This window comes from Notolepis coatsorum, assembly GCF_963971535.1.
Source record: "Notolepis coatsorum genome assembly, chromosome: 12".
Lineage (NCBI taxonomy): Eukaryota > Metazoa > Chordata > Actinopteri > Aulopiformes > Paralepididae > Notolepis > Notolepis coatsorum.
This window is the reverse complement of record NC_140176.1, coordinates 27,868,878-27,886,514: the sequence shown is the minus strand read 5'-3', so window position 1 is coordinate 27,886,514 and position 17,637 is coordinate 27,868,878. Positions and strand designations below refer to the sequence as shown.

The following is a 17,637-nucleotide window of genomic DNA, read 5'->3' as shown; positions in this document are numbered from 1 at the left end:
TACAGGAGACAAACGACGTCTAACCTGACTGCCATAACGCAACGTTCTGAAAAGTGAAAATGAAAACGTTATTGTTTTCCTTTAGTGTAACCGCAGCCTTAGTTCCACCTAGGCCTTCCGCGGTAGTCAGTGATACCAGTGTCATTCTGTGTTCAAGCATCCACTGAGTAAATTAATTGCCTACCGCCCCCAGTTTCAGTTTCACTTCTAGAGTAGATTTAACTTCACGTGAAGCAGAGAAAGAAGACTCTAGAGAAGAGATGACAAGTTACACAACAATGGCAGAGGATTTATCAATATTTTGGATTGGAACACCGCAGCAGCTCGACTGGAGAGGAGCTCAGATGATCAGTCCGGGAAAAGTATGTAGTGCGTTTGTCTTTTTTTTCTCTCGGATCAGCTGCAAGGGAAAGTCCACGGAAGACAGTTGGTGTGTGTGTGTGCGTGTAGAGTCCAGCCCAGTGCAGAGTGCACGTTGTTCATTTGTTCTGTCCGCTTGTCATCATGCCTTTACAAGCTTCAACGTTTTATTCATCATCTAAATTTGGCAATACAAGCTTAATATTCAACGTTAAATATCAAAGTAAGCCAGTGTAAAGTAAAGTAAATATATTGAGCATAAATTTGTAAAATGTGCAACCCTAGTTTCACCTATAGTGTTGTATGAGAGGTATTCGTCGTACCGTGAAGTCGCGGGACGAATACAAGTACCGTTACACCCCTACCGAGCATACAAAAAACACAAAGAAAAACAGAAAAAAATAAAGATAAATAATAAAAAATCAATGCCCATCCCTAATAAACAGGTTTAACCTCTTAACCTCTTAAGCTTATAAGGGGACCCTGCTGTTTTTATCATAAATCGATCAATACTGACTGCATTCATTAATGTTGTTTATTTTTCAAATGTAGCCAAGAGTAAAGACCTTAACTATCAAAACAGCAGTCAAAGTGTATATTTTCAGCACTACGTTTGTTTACCGATCTTTTTAAGATTTACAGAAAATAAGAATTTATCAGAAAAATGCTAATTCTATCTCTCTTTTATCGTAAAAGCATGAGGAAATGACTAAATCCAGATTTAACCCTGCCACTGGAAAGAGGCGCTTTCCCCCTATCCATAGATGTATGATTTGGCCATAATAAGGTCAAGGTCAAGTTCAAGGTCAAATATGAATTTATAATTCAAATGGATTATAATTTATTACTGTATCTACAAATCCTTCTGTTTAATCATCTTCCCTTTATTCATTTGCTTAGATATTTTGTACACTTGATCTCAAGAAGGTAGTGAATGAACTCAGTGAGCGAAATTAGAAGAACCTCAATGTTTTCATGGTGTTATTCACCGGCACAATATTTCTGACACTGGGAATACATACCCCCAGGTCCCTAGATGTTCCTAGATACCAATAACATGCTAATAGACCTTGTAGACAGTGGCGGCCGGTGACACGTGAAGTTGTAGGGGCGCAATGTTTTTATCATATCCGTTGTGCAATACCGCATTTTCCCAGACGGTGGTGCCATTTCTCCATGTAAACGACTGAGAACACTGGTGTGGGACTCTCATAATATGCAACATGTATGCTCTTAAATGCTCAAATGTGTACAGGGCGAATTAAAGAAATAAAATTAAAAAACTATACACCTAACTGTTACTCATTCTCTCTCAATACTCTGTATTGTATATAATTGTATATTGACTGAACATTCCTTTACTTACTGTTTAATAACTTTTTTTTTACTTACTTTCTTTTTACTGTATGTAGCACAATCTCAGGGGCTCATACAGAAACAAGCATTTCATCATAAAGTATTCTGTATTTTGTTGTGACAAATAAACAACCTTGAAACTTAAAGAACATTTATTATATGGTGCTTCAATTAGCAATTATGAACACAGTAATACCTAGTAGAAAATAAACGTAAGAAAAAAAAATTGTCTTATATTAGAAAGACTACCCAGTGTGCCATCAAAAATAATACCTAAATATGGTCTTACATTCGATTGTGCAAAAGTAATTAGAACAAAATAGAAGATAATAAAATAGACCTGATACAAGTCCTGAGATCAAATGCAATACAATGTTAACACTTTGAGTGCCAGCAGGGGGCGCACGATTTAGCGCTTGAGTGCCAGCGCTCTATTCAATGAGAGGGCGAGCACATTTGCAAACGCATAAACTACATCTTAAATTATGGCTATGTTCTATGCTATGTGTTTGTATGTTTTGCAGATGTGTTTGTCAACAACCTCGGTGTGGGGGGGATGGGGTGGGAATGAGGGAGGGGAAGGGGAAATGAGAGGGAAAAAAAGAAAAAAGATGGAAAATGTACAATATCTACAACTGTAAATGTTCAATATTCTTTTCCTGTAATAAAGAAATAAAAGAAAAAAAAATTATGGCTATGTGTCTAATACGCCCGTTGCTTATCAATGACTTGCTTGCAGTCAACATTGTCGAAACGGATTGTTTTTTCATCTGTACATTTCCGTTTTATACCATTTTGAAAAACACTCGTTTTTGGAAATTTCCAAAAAAAATGTATTCTGCAGGAATCACCCTTTACTGGAATACACAAAAAACGTTGTAATTTTTTGGCCTATTTATGAATCGTTTTCAAATAAACGCTAGATTATCGATAGTATATGTGTACTTATGCACGCTAGAGAAGCGGGCTGAAAAATCGATTATCTTATTTCCTGATCAGCACACACACACACATACACATATAGGGCCCACGTTGATATATCTGTGAAAAAAGCTCTGATTACCCCAAGACTGGTAAAATAGATTCCTTACCTCAGATCAGATGTTCTCCAAAAAGATAATTCCAATTCCTGATCACCATTCCAAATATCGATCGCGTTTATTGATCCAACGCTGGGTGCTCGAAACACATATTCCACGCTGTTCTGAGGGACCACAAAGACTGCAATCGGCTGACAAGTAAAATGTGGATTCCGGATTTTCTTTTCCCCATGCGTTTCAGTCCAATCCAATGGGTGCATTATCATCCGGGAGACGATAGGGGGTGGTATTTTCCCTGTTCGAGCTCAGAGAGAGAGACCCAGTGGTAACGTGAGGCTAGATTGATGAAAAATGTATGGAAATCGCTAATAAAAAAAAATAAGATTAATAACGAGATTCGTAAGTGTTAAGCTTACGAATTAAAAGGTACTGGGTCCCATGTACACTACACTACTATACAATACAATATACAGTTTACTATATGTACCTATGCTATACTAACTATTAGAATTATCCATGGTAGCTAGCAAGCTAGGCCTTTGAAATCGAAAATGAAAATACTCCCCGGCTCCTCGAAACAGCAAGACTGGTGACGAGTGAGTGACAACACAGAGTGGCCACTGAGTGCGTGACTGGTTGCTTTGTTTGAGTGCTAGAAAGCCGCGCCCCCATAGATCATATTTGATGACCCTTGATAGGCTACATTTATTTGCTTGATCCATTTACATTGGCCCGTTGCGCACAGTGACGACTACTCAGTGAGCGTTAAGTGTAGCGCTCAGGTTTAGAGGTAGGTCGATTTTTTTATTATCTTTTTCCCCCTTTTTCCATTTTTCTCCCCTCCCAATGTTAGTCGTTATGCCAATTCCCAATCCCCTTCCTGGTCGTTGCGCACTCTACCCCCTACCGTCGGTCTGGGAGGGCGGAGACTATCACATGCTTCCTCCGACACATGTGTACCCAGCCCACCACTTATTTTAACCTGGCAGCGCGGACTCTCACTGAGAGAGTGTAACGTGTGGAAGGTCACACTACCTCTCTTAGATCCTTCCCTCGCTGTGCAGGCGCCCCGACCGAACTGTAGGAGTCGCTGTCCACAACGACCCAGATCCACCCACCGGCTTCCCTCCCGCTGACTCTGCCAATCGAGCCAGTATGACGGCCGGCCAAGCCGGAAGCAACGCTGACAGCTGGATTCGATACCAGTGTCTCTTGCCTTGGTGACGAGCGCCTTGTCCGCTGCGCCACCCAGCCGCCTTAGGTAGGTCGATTTCTATGAGACAGTGACGTGAATCACAAACGAGGGGGGAGATTATATTTGTTATATTAACCTTATTGTGCATTTTAAACACAAACATACTTAAAATAAGTAATTATTATAAATTCTAAACATGTTTATTTTATTTTTAGGGGTCCAAAATCTAAAATCCAAAAACACAATTTCTTCTTCTCCTTCTCTCTTCACCAGGGGGGGCGGTGCCCTAGCGCCCTCTATGGGCCGGCCGCCACTGCTTGTAGAAGTGGAGCAATCTTCCATTTACTTGAGCATGTACCTTTAGGCGGAATTTTTTTTTTTTTTTTACTTGAACTTGAGGACTGCATACTTTTTTGCAAAGCTTAGCTTTATACTTCTAGCACATGCATGAGCCTGGTCTCTTTTGAAAGATAACATTCTGAAGTTACTAATGCAAAAAAGGAAAATTACATTTAGTGCTAATGAAATAGAGTAACAGAGGTCTGAACGGCAACAAATAGATCTTTCGAACGGTATATAATATGTTTGGCGAAAAATGCAGCCACTAGACGCTCGCAAAGTGGCGTGACTTTCGTGCATGGGCATGGCGGCCCATTCCCAGGCCCCCACCAGGTTAAGGTAATAATGAGTATATAATGAGTATCATTATATCTGGAATCATAGAAAACAATTACATGTAGATAACGGTAAGGCTTGACATCATAATCTGAATAAAATGATCAAGAACAAAAACCACCATGAAATCCAAATATGCAACACTCCCAGACTTTCCCCAATGAACGACTCACTAAAAACCTAGCAATAGGGGAAAAAGCACCACAGGCGATGTGGAGGAGAGAAACCTTAGATGGGAGTCACATTCCCCAGGGGGCAGGAGAACCGCTCGGATCCAGTTGAAGTAGAGCGGGCACGGTTAGATGCCGGTCAACTGAGGGCAAACGTAGGATGGATCCATCGCGCCTGTGATGTAGTCAGAACCGGTTTGAGGAAGAATAGCCGCTGCAGTCGATGCTGTTAGCCACATCAAGGCTGATCTGAGGTATTTGTCTCATCCTGTTACAGATACCGACTTGGAGATGTGGTGAAAGTGGTGGGGTTCCACAACCAGTGTCCAGTTGTAGAGTTTCAATACAGGTACAGAACTACATGTGGTTGATTAAAATGGTGTTTATATAGCACTTTTATCCAGAGTGCTTTACAATTTGTTCCTCACATTTTACCCATTCACTCACACATTCACACACCATGCAACCATGCAAGGTGCCAAGCTGCTCATCGGGAGCAGTTAGGGGTTAAGTGTCTTGCTCAAGGACACTTCGACACGCTGCCCGGGGGGAGCGGGAATCGAACTGGGAACCTCTGGATTACCAGATGACTGAGTTATTCTTCTCCTGTATGTGTGTGTGTAAATATCTTTTTTTGTTGGCAGCATTAGATGTGCTGTGTGTTTGTGTGTATGTCTGTGTGTGTGTTTGTCTGTTTGTGTATGTGTGTCTGTGTGCGTTTGTCTGTTTGTGTGTGTGTGTCGTGTGTCTGGGTCTGTGTGTGTCTGGGTCTGTGTGCCATCTACCTACCTACCTGGTAATAGACCAATAAGGAATCTCTGGATTCTTCCACTGCAGCTCGATCACACATCATGCCCTCGTGCAGAAACAGACACAAGCATGTGACATTTTTGTCTTCCATACAAGAATCAAATCTATACATTGAATCGAATCGTGACCCTAAGAATCATATTGAATGGTGAGATTCCCAACAATTCCCACCCCTACAGTGTAGTGTGACGCCTGACGCCCCTACAGTGTCGCTTGACGTCCCTACGGTGTCATGTGACGCTTGACGTCCCTACGGTGTAGTGCGACGTCTGATGCCCCTACGGTGTAGTGTGACGCTTGACGTCCCTACGGTGTAGTGTGACGCCTGATGCCCCTACGGTGTCATGTGACGCCCCTACGGTGTAGTGTGAAGCCTGACGCCCCTACAGTGTAGTGTGACGCCTGATGCCCCTATGGTGTAGTGTGACGCCTGACGCCCCTACAGTGTAGTGTGAAGCCTGACGCCCCTACGGTGTAGTGTGAAGCCTGATGCCCCTACAGAGTAGTGTGAAGCCTGATGCCCCTACAGAGTAGTGTGAAGCCTGATGCCCCTACGGTGTAGTGTGAAGCCTGATGCCCCTACAGAGTAGTGTGAAGCCTGATGCCCCTACGGTGTAGTGTGAAGCCTGATGCCCCTACGGTGTAGTGTGAAGTCTGACGCCCCTACAGTGTAGTGTGAAGCCTGACGCCCCTACGGTGTAGTGTGAAGCCTGACGCCCCTACGGTGTAGTGTGAAGCCTGACGCCCCTACAGTGTAGTGTGACGCCTGATGCCCCTACAGTGTAGTGTGAAGCCTGACGCCCCTACAGTGTAGTGTGAAGCCTGACGCCCCTAAGGTGTAGTGTGATGCCTGACGCCCCTACGGTGTAGTGTGATGCCTGACGCCCCTACGGTGTAGTGTGATGCCTGACGCCCCTACGGTGTAGTGTGAAGCCTGACGCCCCTACGGTGTAGTGTGATGCCTGACGCCCCTACAGTGTAGTGTGATGCCTGACGCGCCTACAGTGTAGTGTGAAGCCTGACGCGCCTACAGTGTAGTGTGAAGCCTGACGCCCCTACAGTGTAGTGTGAAGCCTGACGCCCCTACGGTGTAGTGTGAAGCCTGACTCCCCTACGGTGTAGTGTGAAGCCTGACGCCCCTACGGTGTAGTGTGATGCCTGACGCCCCTACGATGTAGTGTGATGCCTGACGCCCCTACAGTGTAGTGTGAAGCCTGACGCCCCTACGGTGTAGTGTGAAGCCTGACGCCCCTACGGTGTAGTGTGATGCCTGACGCCCCTACGATGTAGTGTGACACCTGACGCCCCTACGGTGTAGTGTGACGCCTGACGCCCCTACGATGTAGTGTGATGCCTGACGCCCCTACAGTGTAGTGTGAAGCCTGACGCCCCTACGGTGTAGTGTGAAGCCTGACGCCCCTACGGTGTAGTGTGACGCCTGACGCCCCTACGATGTAGTGTGACACCTGACGCCCCTACGGTGTAGTGTGACGCCTGACGCCCCTACAGTGTAGTGTGAAGCCTGACGCCCCTACGGTGTAGTGTGAAGCCTGACGCCCCTACAGTGTAGTGTGAAGCCTGACGCCCCTACGGTGTAGTGTGAAGTCTGACGCCCCTACAGTGTAGTGTGAAGCCTGACGCCCCTACGGTGTAGTGTGAAGCCTGACGCCCCTACGGTGTAGTGTGAAGCCTGACGCCCCTACAGTGTAGTGTGACGCCTGATGCCCCTACAGTGTAGTGTGAAGCCTGACGCCCCTACAGTGTAGTGTGAAGCCTGACGCCCCTAAGGTGTAGTGTGATGCCTGACGCCCCTACGGTGTAGTGTGATGCCTGACGCCCCTACGGTGTAGTGTGATGCCTGACGCCCCTACGGTGTAGTGTGAAGCCTGACGCCCCTACGGTGTAGTGTGATGCCTGACGCCCCTACAGTGTAGTGTGATGCCTGACGCGCCTACAGTGTAGTGTGAAGCCTGACGCGCCTACAGTGTAGTGTGAAGCCTGACGCCCCTACAGTGTAGTGTGAAGCCTGACGCCCCTACGGTGTAGTGTGAAGCCTGACTCCCCTACGGTGTAGTGTGAAGCCTGACGCCCCTACGGTGTAGTGTGATGCCTGACGCCCCTACGATGTAGTGTGATGCCTGACGCCCCTACAGTGTAGTGTGAAGCCTGACGCCCCTACGGTGTAGTGTGAAGCCTGACGCCCCTACGGTGTAGTGTGATGCCTGACGCCCCTACGATGTAGTGTGACACCTGACGCCCCTACGGTGTAGTGTGACGCCTGACGCCCCTACGATGTAGTGTGATGCCTGACGCCCCTACAGTGTAGTGTGAAGCCTGACGCCCCTACGGTGTAGTGTGAAGCCTGACGCCCCTACGGTGTAGTGTGATGCCTGACGCCCCTACGATGTAGTGTGACACCTGACGCCCCTACGGTGTAGTGTGACGCCTGACGCCCCTACAGTGTAGTGTGAAGCCTGACGCCCCTACGGTGTAGTGTGAAGCCTGACGCCCCTACAGTGTAGTGTGAAGCCTGACGCCCCTACGGTGTAGTGTGATGCCTGACGCCCCTACAGTGTAGTGTGAAGCCTGACGCCCCTACGGTGTAGTGTGATGCCTGACGCGCCTACAGTGTAGTGTGAAGCCTGACGCCCCTACAGTGTTTGTTTATTTAGGATCCCCATTAGCTTGTGCACATTGAGGTAACCCTACTCTTCCTGGGGTCCGACACTTAAAACAATACAACAATATTCAAGTCGTAAGTCATTACATCATTAACAACATAATTAACATCCTTAACAATCTCATCCACTCTTAACCTCTTAAGCCCTAGCCATATTTTCAGGAAATTCGCCTAAAAATACATACCTAAGTAATTGGAAGATTGCTCCACTTCTACAAGGCCCATTTGCATGTTCTTGGTATCTAGGGACATCTATGGATCTCAGGGAATGTAAATAGTGTGTCTGTTACTAGGCTTGAGTAAATTGTAATGAACCAAAAGGAGAATATAAATGTTCTTTAAGATTTTTTTTTTTTTTTTTTTATCTAAGCAAATTAATAAAGGGCTGATGATTTACAGTGGGTTTTGTAGATACAGTACTGCATTTTCCCATCTGGACACATGTAATTTTAAATATGAATATAGAATATCAAGCCTATAAATTACCTTATTATGGCCAAGTCTAAATCTATGGATCGGGCCAAATCTTTTCTTTCAAATGGCAGAGGTCAATCTGGATTTAGTACCACCAGGCGCCCCTGACAGGGCAGCAAAAACCGTGAATGAAATCTACTGTAAGTACAGTTACTTTTTTATAATGTAAATTTCTCCTGCATTTTTCATCAGATTGCATCACGTTTTTTTGCTAGACGTTCACAGGTTCTATTTTATGTCAATAACGTTCAGGTTTGTTCCACCTGTGAGATATGATCCCGAAAATAAAGAGAAAAAAATGGTTCACGCTAGAAGTCAGATGATTGACAGGGGCTGGCGTGAGCTGGGAAGTGTAGTTTTATGAAATTCAAAAGCCCTGGGTCTCTTCTCTCAAAAGACTACTCAAGTTAGGTTGCACCGTGTCCTTGCGTCAATATGCGCCTTTTACCGACTCGATGCGCTGAGATTTCTATAAACTCATATTTCACACTTAAAATCATAAACAAACAGTGCTGAAAATATACACTTTGATTGCTGTTTTGACAGGGTTAGGTTATTTACTCTTGGCTACATTTGAGAGAAAAAAACGCAACACTAATTCATACATTCTGTAGAGATGGATTGATGGTGTGATATCAATCTCGTACCGGTACCGCACCGCTTGGGCTCAAGAGGTATCAGATTCAGTTAAGGATGACAGTGTACACGATACTTAAAATTAAGTATAAAATAAACAGTGATTCCTGAGCAGCACTCACTGCCATCAACATAAATACAATTAACAAACGGTCAATTGGTTTTCACCACTATGCCATTACATTTTTTTCTTGAAAGTAGTTCAAAACAGCAAAAGCAGTAGAAAGTGTTTTTTTATTCCATTTCAGCAAAGTAGCTTGGCAATGAGTTCAAATCAAATCAAATCAAATCAAATTTATTTATAGGGCCCGACAACACACGTTAATGTCCCCATGGGCCGTACAGGTCTTCTTTAAACAAGTCAAGAAGACAACATAACAATAAGTCAAGAACAGAACAAGAACACCATAGGGTCCAAACATTTTTTAGATGAATGCAAATAAATGAAAGAATGCAAGCACTCCCAGACATACCCCACGCGAAGGTAAGGAAAAACTCACTAAAACCTAACAATAGGGAAAAAAAGCTCCACAGGCAATGTGGAGGAGAGAAACCTTAGAAGGGCCGTTCAAGGGGGGATCTCCCTTCTTAGATGTCGGTGATAGTAGTGTTGCAGACGGACAGTTGGTAAGCATGCACTCATGTGTGTGGTGAGACACAGATGAGTGCATGCAATAGCAACTGTACATTTTGAAAAATTAAAGATAGAGCTAATAGCGATAGCAACTGAACATTTTGAAAGATTAAAGATAGAGTTGATAGCGGATCTATTTGAGGCACAGGGGCGGCACAAGAGGGTCACGTCCTCCCCGTCTTAGTCACGGGACATTCAACACTCCGGTCGTTGCTCAGGGACAGCCGGAGACAGGGGGAAGGGGGGTGGCGCAGAGAGGGTCGCGAACTCCCGACATCATCGCGGGACATCCGGCACTCCGGTCACCACTACGAGACCTCCGAAGACAGGGGGGCACGCAGAGGGGGTCGCAATCTCCCGGCCTTCGTCACGGGACGTCCAACACTCCGGTCAACACTCCAGGACAGCAAGTCATAGGAAGACAGGGAGACGGGACAGGCGTTAGACAGCTCATGAGATTGTAGTAGGCGGACATAGCAATAGATACAAGTGGTAGGCATATATGTGAATGGAGTAGATATATGAAGTAAGCGTATTATGTGAATAGAATAGAAGTACTTAACCCAGCAATGAAACCGCGTTGACTGTTAATCTGTTAACAGTCTGTTAATCAGTTGACAGGACCACGGACAGACGGCGGTGAATAACTGATCCAATGCCTCGGAGGTGCATGTAGAGCAGTCACTACAAGCTTGGCCAGGACCCCGAGGCATCCATCACCTTGGTCAGCGCCAGGAGACGGGTACTCAGAGAGAAGGGGGAGGGAGGGGGGGGGGGAGAGGGGGGGGGGGAAGAGTTAGAGAGTTCCCATGTTTGTGGTGCTGCAAAGGAGCAGACATGTAGTACCCTGTAGTGCCATGTAGTACCCCGTAGTGCCATGTAGTACCCTATAGTACCCCATAGTGCCATGTAGTACCCCGTAGTATCCTGTAGTACCCTGTAGTGCCATGTAGTACCCTGTGGTGCCATGTAGAGCTATGTAAGCCATGTAGTACCCTGTAATGCCATGCAGTACCAAGTAGTACTCTGTGGTACCATGTAGTACCCTGTACCCTAACTAAACTACCCTATAGTAAACTACCCAGTGGTACCATGTAGTACCCTGTACCATAACTAAACTACACAGATTAATCTAAAGGTCAGTCCCCGACCAGGTGAGATCAAGGTAGGTTGAAGGAGAGAGAGAAAAGATGAGTCTTAAGCAGGGATTTAAAAGCTTCGACAGAGCAGGCGCCCCTGATGACGGCAGGTAATTTGTTCCACAGGTAGGGAGTTCCATTCCATGATAGCTCTGTAAGTCACAGAAGATTTGTCCTGGGTTTAGGTGCCAGTAAATGGCCTGACATGGCTTGTCTGATCATATGGTCATGTTCTTCTTGTGTAAACAATTTGATCGTAAAAATACTGTTTTTTGTTACAACATTAACATTTCTGAGAAAAGTAATAACACGAGATTGGAGGCGTTTGTCAACCGAAAGCCGGAGCCCATGGGGACATTAACCTGTGATTGCGGGCTTTACAAATAATTAGATGTGATACATTTCTATCCAATATTAGTGCAGTGGAGAGCTAGTCTGGCAGCCTTGTTTTGAACTATTTGTAATTTCTGTATGTGTTTTTGCTGCTGATGACCATATGATCGGAAAGTACTCTAGATGTGACAAAACCAGAGCCTGAATGTCTTCTTTCAAAGTGGTGTAGTGTGACGCCTGACGCGGCGCAGGGTGGTGTTGTCATGGTTCCTTGTCACAGGGTGGTGTTGTCATGGTTCCTTGTCACAGGGTGGTGTCGTCATGGTTCCTTGTCGCAGGGTGGTGTCGTCATGGTTCCTTGTCGCAGGGTGGTGTCGTCATGGTTCCTTGTCGCAGGGTGGTGTCGTCATGGTTCCTTGTCGCAGGGTGTTGTTGTCGTGGTTCCTTGTCGCAGGGTGGTGTCGTCATGGTTCCTTGTCGCAGGGTGGTGTCGTCATGGTTCCTTGTCGCAGGGTGGTGTTGTCATGGTTCCTTGTCGCAGGGTGGTGTTGTCATGGTTCCTTGTCGCAGGGTGGTGTCGTCATGGTTCCTTGTCGCAGGGTGGTGTTGTCATGGTTCCTTGTCGCAGGGTGGTGTCGTCATGGTTCCTTGTCGCAGGGTGGTGTCGTCATGGTTCCTTGTCGCAGGGTGGTGTCGTCATGGTTCCTTGTCGCAGGGTGGTGTTGTCATGGTTCCTTGTCGCAGGGTGGTGTCGTCATGGTTCCTTGTCGCAGGGTGGTGTCGTCATGGTTTCTTGTCGCAGGGTGGTGTCGTCATGGTTGTCCTTCCTGCCTCCCTGCCAGGAGAGGACAGATGCTGAGCGTGAGAGGAGAGAAGGTGTCGGAGGAGATGTTCCTCCGGGCTCTGAAGGACGCCGCAGCCCAGTGGCCTGCCGCTCATCTAGTGGACTACTGCACTGCCGAGAGCGGCCTTCTGGGTAAAGAGCTACTTCCTCACGGCTAATTGGAGAGATTTTAGATGGAATATGTATAAACACATTTTATATTACCGGTATTTTACAAGGGTTCTTTGACCTTCCAAGTAGCTTGTGGCCTTTGATGTAGAATGTGGAATCCTTAAAATTGCTAGTCAAATTGGGTTTCTAAGTAAAGTAATTTTCACTTGAATGCAGGTCAATCCTTACAATTGAAAGTGGCAAAGCAGAGTATGTGTCATAATGAGTGCATTCACATGCACATTACTATTTGAGATACTAGCCAATATCCTGGATTAAATATAGACCATATAAGATATAAGACCATATATAGACCAAATAAGATCATTCATGTCCCGATAAGAGAATGTATTTTATGTATTGGATGTATTTTAAATAGCAGATGTTTTTTCCTTTCTGACAATAACGTCTCATCTTACTCAAAAGAAAGTTACTTAATATTACTGTTCTACTGTGACTTGTTTATAAGATTCAGCAATTCGACACTAAATTATACAATTTCTGTTTATTTCTTCTCCATCAGCACATAGCAACCGTGCTTCCATTATGGAAACAGAAGTCAATGTGATCAGGTGTTTTGTTTATACCAGCTAGCTAATATTGGCATGTCCCCGTGTTAATATTCCAGTTTTTCAGTCGGGATATGGACTTAAAGAAGGAGAACCGTGTAGACTCAACCACACATTTTGTAAGATGACCATGTGATCTAATGGTTTAGTCTAAATGGTCTTCATTGGCAGCCCATCAATTAAATTATGCACAGATTTTTTACAAAATGTGTATATGATTGAATACTCCCAAGTATATTGAATACCATCATAATATGAACGTGTATTGTACATATATATTGTATAATGTAAAAGTACCCACTGTGTATTAATGTGACCCTCTGCAGGAGACTCAATAGGAGGCTCTGATCCTCACTACCAAGTGTTCCTGGAGCTCAGAGGAGTGCGGAACCTCACGGAGCAGCAGCGCTATAAGGTGAGACTAACCCAGTGAGCACTAGACCCGCTTCAACTCCAGGGACATTCTGGAGGAAAGGACAGGTCTTCAGGACGCCACGTGGTTTCATCCAGAGACCAATATGAGACTCCCCAAAACGTCATTATGGTTTACAAACATTGAACTGGTCTATATCTAGTATAGTTCGTGTTACATCAATATGGCTTAGTTATCATAACTCACCTACATAACGTTATCTTGCTAATATGGCTTAGTTATCATAACTCGCATACGTAACTTTATCTTGCTAATATGGCTTAGTTATCATAATTCACATACGTAACGTTATCTTGCTAATATGGCTTAGTTATCATAATTCATACGTAACGTTATCTTGCTAATATGGCTTAGTTATCATAATTCACATACGTAACGTTATCTTGCTAATATGGCTTAGTTATCATAACTCACATACTGTACATAACGTTATCTTGCTAATATGGCTTAATTATCATAACTCACATACGTAACGTTAGGGTGACCAATTCATGAAAATGTCCGGGTTTCATAGTATTTTTTCACGGGAGCATTATGCTTGCTTAAATTGACTGGCACGCTGCACCGAATACTACGGTACTCTGTTGCGTGTGACTATTCCCAAGACTACAGATGAACTGCAGAGAAAATTCCCAATTTACCATCCCGGTCGAGACAAATGGGAGGCGGAGTGCAACACATGCAAAGCTTGACCATATGTCTAATAAAGGTGCCGGAGATCTCAAAGCTCACATGGACACAGAAAAACATGCCTCAAAATGATGTTGGTTTGATTTATGATATAATCATTCTAAGGATTATGTGTGTAATACATTCGTTTTGTACACTAATAGCAAGTTGTGCAAATGTACAAATCCGAAACTGCATAGTGCACTTTTAAATTTGTATATTTGTGAGGTTACCGTTTTATAATTACATTGAAAAGATACATTTTTTAAAGCTGGATTTTCTAATACAGAAGAGACATTATTTAGAACATTAATTTATATTGTTTTGATTATTTATTTTGTCCAGTAAGACTTGAAAAGAGCTATTATTTTGTTATAGGTTGATTTTTAAGTTATTTGTGAGATTTGTCAGAGAGATTACTTTAGGCATAATAAAGCATGTCGAGTAACTTTTATTATAGAGAGATATTATTTTATATAATATAAATAATAATTTTCTATCCATACAGAGGAGGCATACTTTATATTAAAATGATAAAGCTTCTTTGGGTAAACTTCGAGTATCTTGAGGCTGGGGGCAGTGTAGGGCTGACCTTCGAATCTTTTTTTCCCGAAGCTTCAGGGCCGAGATTCGATTTGAATTTGAAGCTTCGAGATATATATTAAAAAAATTATAATTAGGCAAAATTTATTTTGATTTATTTATTTATGTTGTGGGACTTGTACAGCACTTTATTCAACTTTGTTGTTTTTAAATGTGCTCTATAAATAAAGTGGATTGGATTAATTAATTAAATTAATAATGAGTCGGCCAATTACATTACATAATTATGTTGCAACCTTAGTCTATAAAGCAAACAATTATATAAATATTTATATGTAGTTAACACATCCACCGCCGGAAACGCTTTACAGCGTTATTGCCCGCCATGCGTTGACCGCCAGACCTCGCTGTACAGCGTTATTTAGATCAATATTTAATTTTTTCGCCATGGCATTCATATTTCATATATACAGCCGCGACGCTCCAGCTGGACCCTATAGGTGACGGCAACAACGGCTCAATACCGCCGCCTGGTGGATGGTTGGGCGAGTTACACTCACCTACAGGATATGGGGGCTGTGCGTCGATTAAATTCATCCGGCCGTCAGATATAGTTGCATGACTCCCGACAGACACAATGTACATAATGGATCGCTTTCTAAACTTAATAATCGATATGATTTCGGCGTTTATTGCGACATACAAACCGGAAATGGACCTAGGCGATCGACATCGTATACCTGGGATCTTTCACCGCCTGTCTCAATGGCGCACGGTAAGAGGACACTAACGTTATTTTCAACCCAATTGTGAGTTTCCTTGTTTGCAAACCATCTGATCAATATATCCACCCATACTACATAAAGCATTTACTGATGATCGGGGGAATTATAAACAACCCCCCCCCCTTTCCTCCACGCATGTTGAAGCATAACATATACCGATCATATACAGTTACATTTTTTAATATAGCGTGTATAGGGGGGAAACGGCAATCTATATATGCGTTTAGGCCTATAACTCACGTTCTAGGAATTACTGCAGAAAACAATAAAAACACTTATATTCTAGAAGGTATTTTTGTATGAATGAAAAAGTATAACGTTCCCACATCCTGAACGATAGATAATCGATGTTGAATGGGCCATAGTAATGTCAATATAGCAATACAATTTAAAAAGTTATAGCCCTGCAAAGAAGGTGAGCCACTCCATAGACTTATAGCGCTGGTAGACTGGGTACAATGCCCGGCGGGCAATGTGTTAATGGAGACAAAGGCAGAATTCGACTTAATCAAGACATCGGGCTTAGGGTCGGGACGCTATAAAAAATACTATAGAGAATTGTCAGTGCTGTAAAGTTTAAACCTTTTTAAATCTTAGACAAACGAAACACTTTGCTTTCATGAAATATTGTAAGCCGTCATTTGAGGCTTTATAAAAGCAGCACAATGAACACAAATCTGTCAGTGCCGAGTCCGACCTCATCTTAAATAACAAACAGCATTGCTTGTTGTAGTTAACAAAGAGAGGCAGAGTTGATTTTGCAGGGGAAAAAAATTATTTTCCCATTCGAATCCCATGCCCATCGAACGAAGCTTCGAAGTATTTAAGGGGCAGTGTCCTCTTTTTTGGAAATCACAATATGGTCACCCTACGTAACGTCATCTTGCTAATATGGCGTAATTATCATAACACATACGTAATGACACGTTATCTTGCTAATATGGCTTAATTATAACTCGCATATGGCTTAGTTATCATAACTCACAATAGGTCAAATCAATCTGTGGGTTAATTAATATACAAAAAAAGATGCTTAAAATCGTATCCTAGTACATGAATTATGTGTACATTCTGTGAAAATTAAGAATTATCTTTGCTCTTTTGATGTATTTATTTTGATACCCAATAGAGCCCAATTGTGGCTGAATTCTCGAGTATTTCTCTCACTGTTCTCTCTCTCACTGTGTCTGTCCCTTTGGTAAATGGCTGCTTTTTTTATATAGCGCTTTACAATTTGTTACTCACATTTTACCCTTTCACTCACACATTCACACACCAACAGCGGAGGCAACCATGCAAGGTGCCAACCTGCTCATCTGGAGCAATTAGGGGTTAAGTGTCTTGCTCAAGGACACGCTGCTTGGGAGGAGCGGGAATCGAACCGGGAACCTCCGGATTGCCAGACGACTGCTCTACCTCCTGAGTCACTTTCGCCCCTCTCTCTGTCTATCTCGGTCTCTCTCAGTGTCTGTCTCTTTGTCTCTCTCTCTCTGTGTCCGTCTCTTTCTTGTCTTCCTCTCTTTTTGCTTCACTCTGTTTATCTTCTCTCCTCCAGTTGGACCAGTGTCTCCAGTGTGACTCGGCCGTCTACAGGTCCTTCAGGCTCAAAGGCAGCATCGGGCCAATGAGAGTGCACCTGGTTGCCGGGGGAGCCTTCAAGGAGCTCCGCGACAGAATGATGAGCTCCTCCAGCTCCTCCCCAAACACCTTCAAGATGCAGCGGGTGCTGCGCAGGAGGGATGACGCCCACTTCCTGTTGGGGAAGACAGTTTCCTGACGGGGTGGGACCACAGCTACCAAGATGGTGTGCTCGTGTTGATATCTCAACTAGGGGGTGGTCTAGAGGGGGCTGTGGTCGAGAGTCCGAGTCTCAACTAGGGGGTGGTCTAGAGGGGGTTGCCTGAGTCTCAACTAGGGGGTGGTCTAGAAGGGGGCTGTGGTCGAGAGGGTCTGAGTGTCAACTAGGGGGTGGTCTAGAGGGGGGCTGTGCCCCCTGTCCTGGAGGAAACATCATTTGCAATAAAGAAAGCCATTTGTTGTAATATCCTGCAACTTAAAAACAGGTTGCACAATATTTTTATGTTGAACACGAAAGCACATGCACTCACACACAGTGGAACAGAGGACCGAGCATCACGCATT

General features: G+C 44.1%; 1 protein-coding gene across 1 annotated transcript in view; it reads left to right on the top strand.

Moving 5' to 3' along the window:
- The window catches only part of ghdc (GH3 domain containing), a 63,539-nt gene extending 46,202 nt beyond the window's left edge, over nt 1–17,337 (top strand). Inside the window, exons 7-11 of the mRNA XM_084325785.1 lie at nt 658–670; nt 5,074–5,145; nt 12,345–12,478; nt 13,392–13,480; nt 17,051–17,337. Coding sequence (XP_084181911.1) covers nt 658–670; nt 5,074–5,145; nt 12,345–12,478; nt 13,392–13,480; nt 17,051–17,272 — 530 coding nt within the window. The 3' untranslated portion in view covers nt 17,273–17,337. The remainder of the gene's footprint in view (nt 1–657; nt 671–5,073; nt 5,146–12,344; nt 12,479–13,391; nt 13,481–17,050) is intronic.
- Nucleotides 17,338–17,637: the final 300 nt, after the last annotated feature.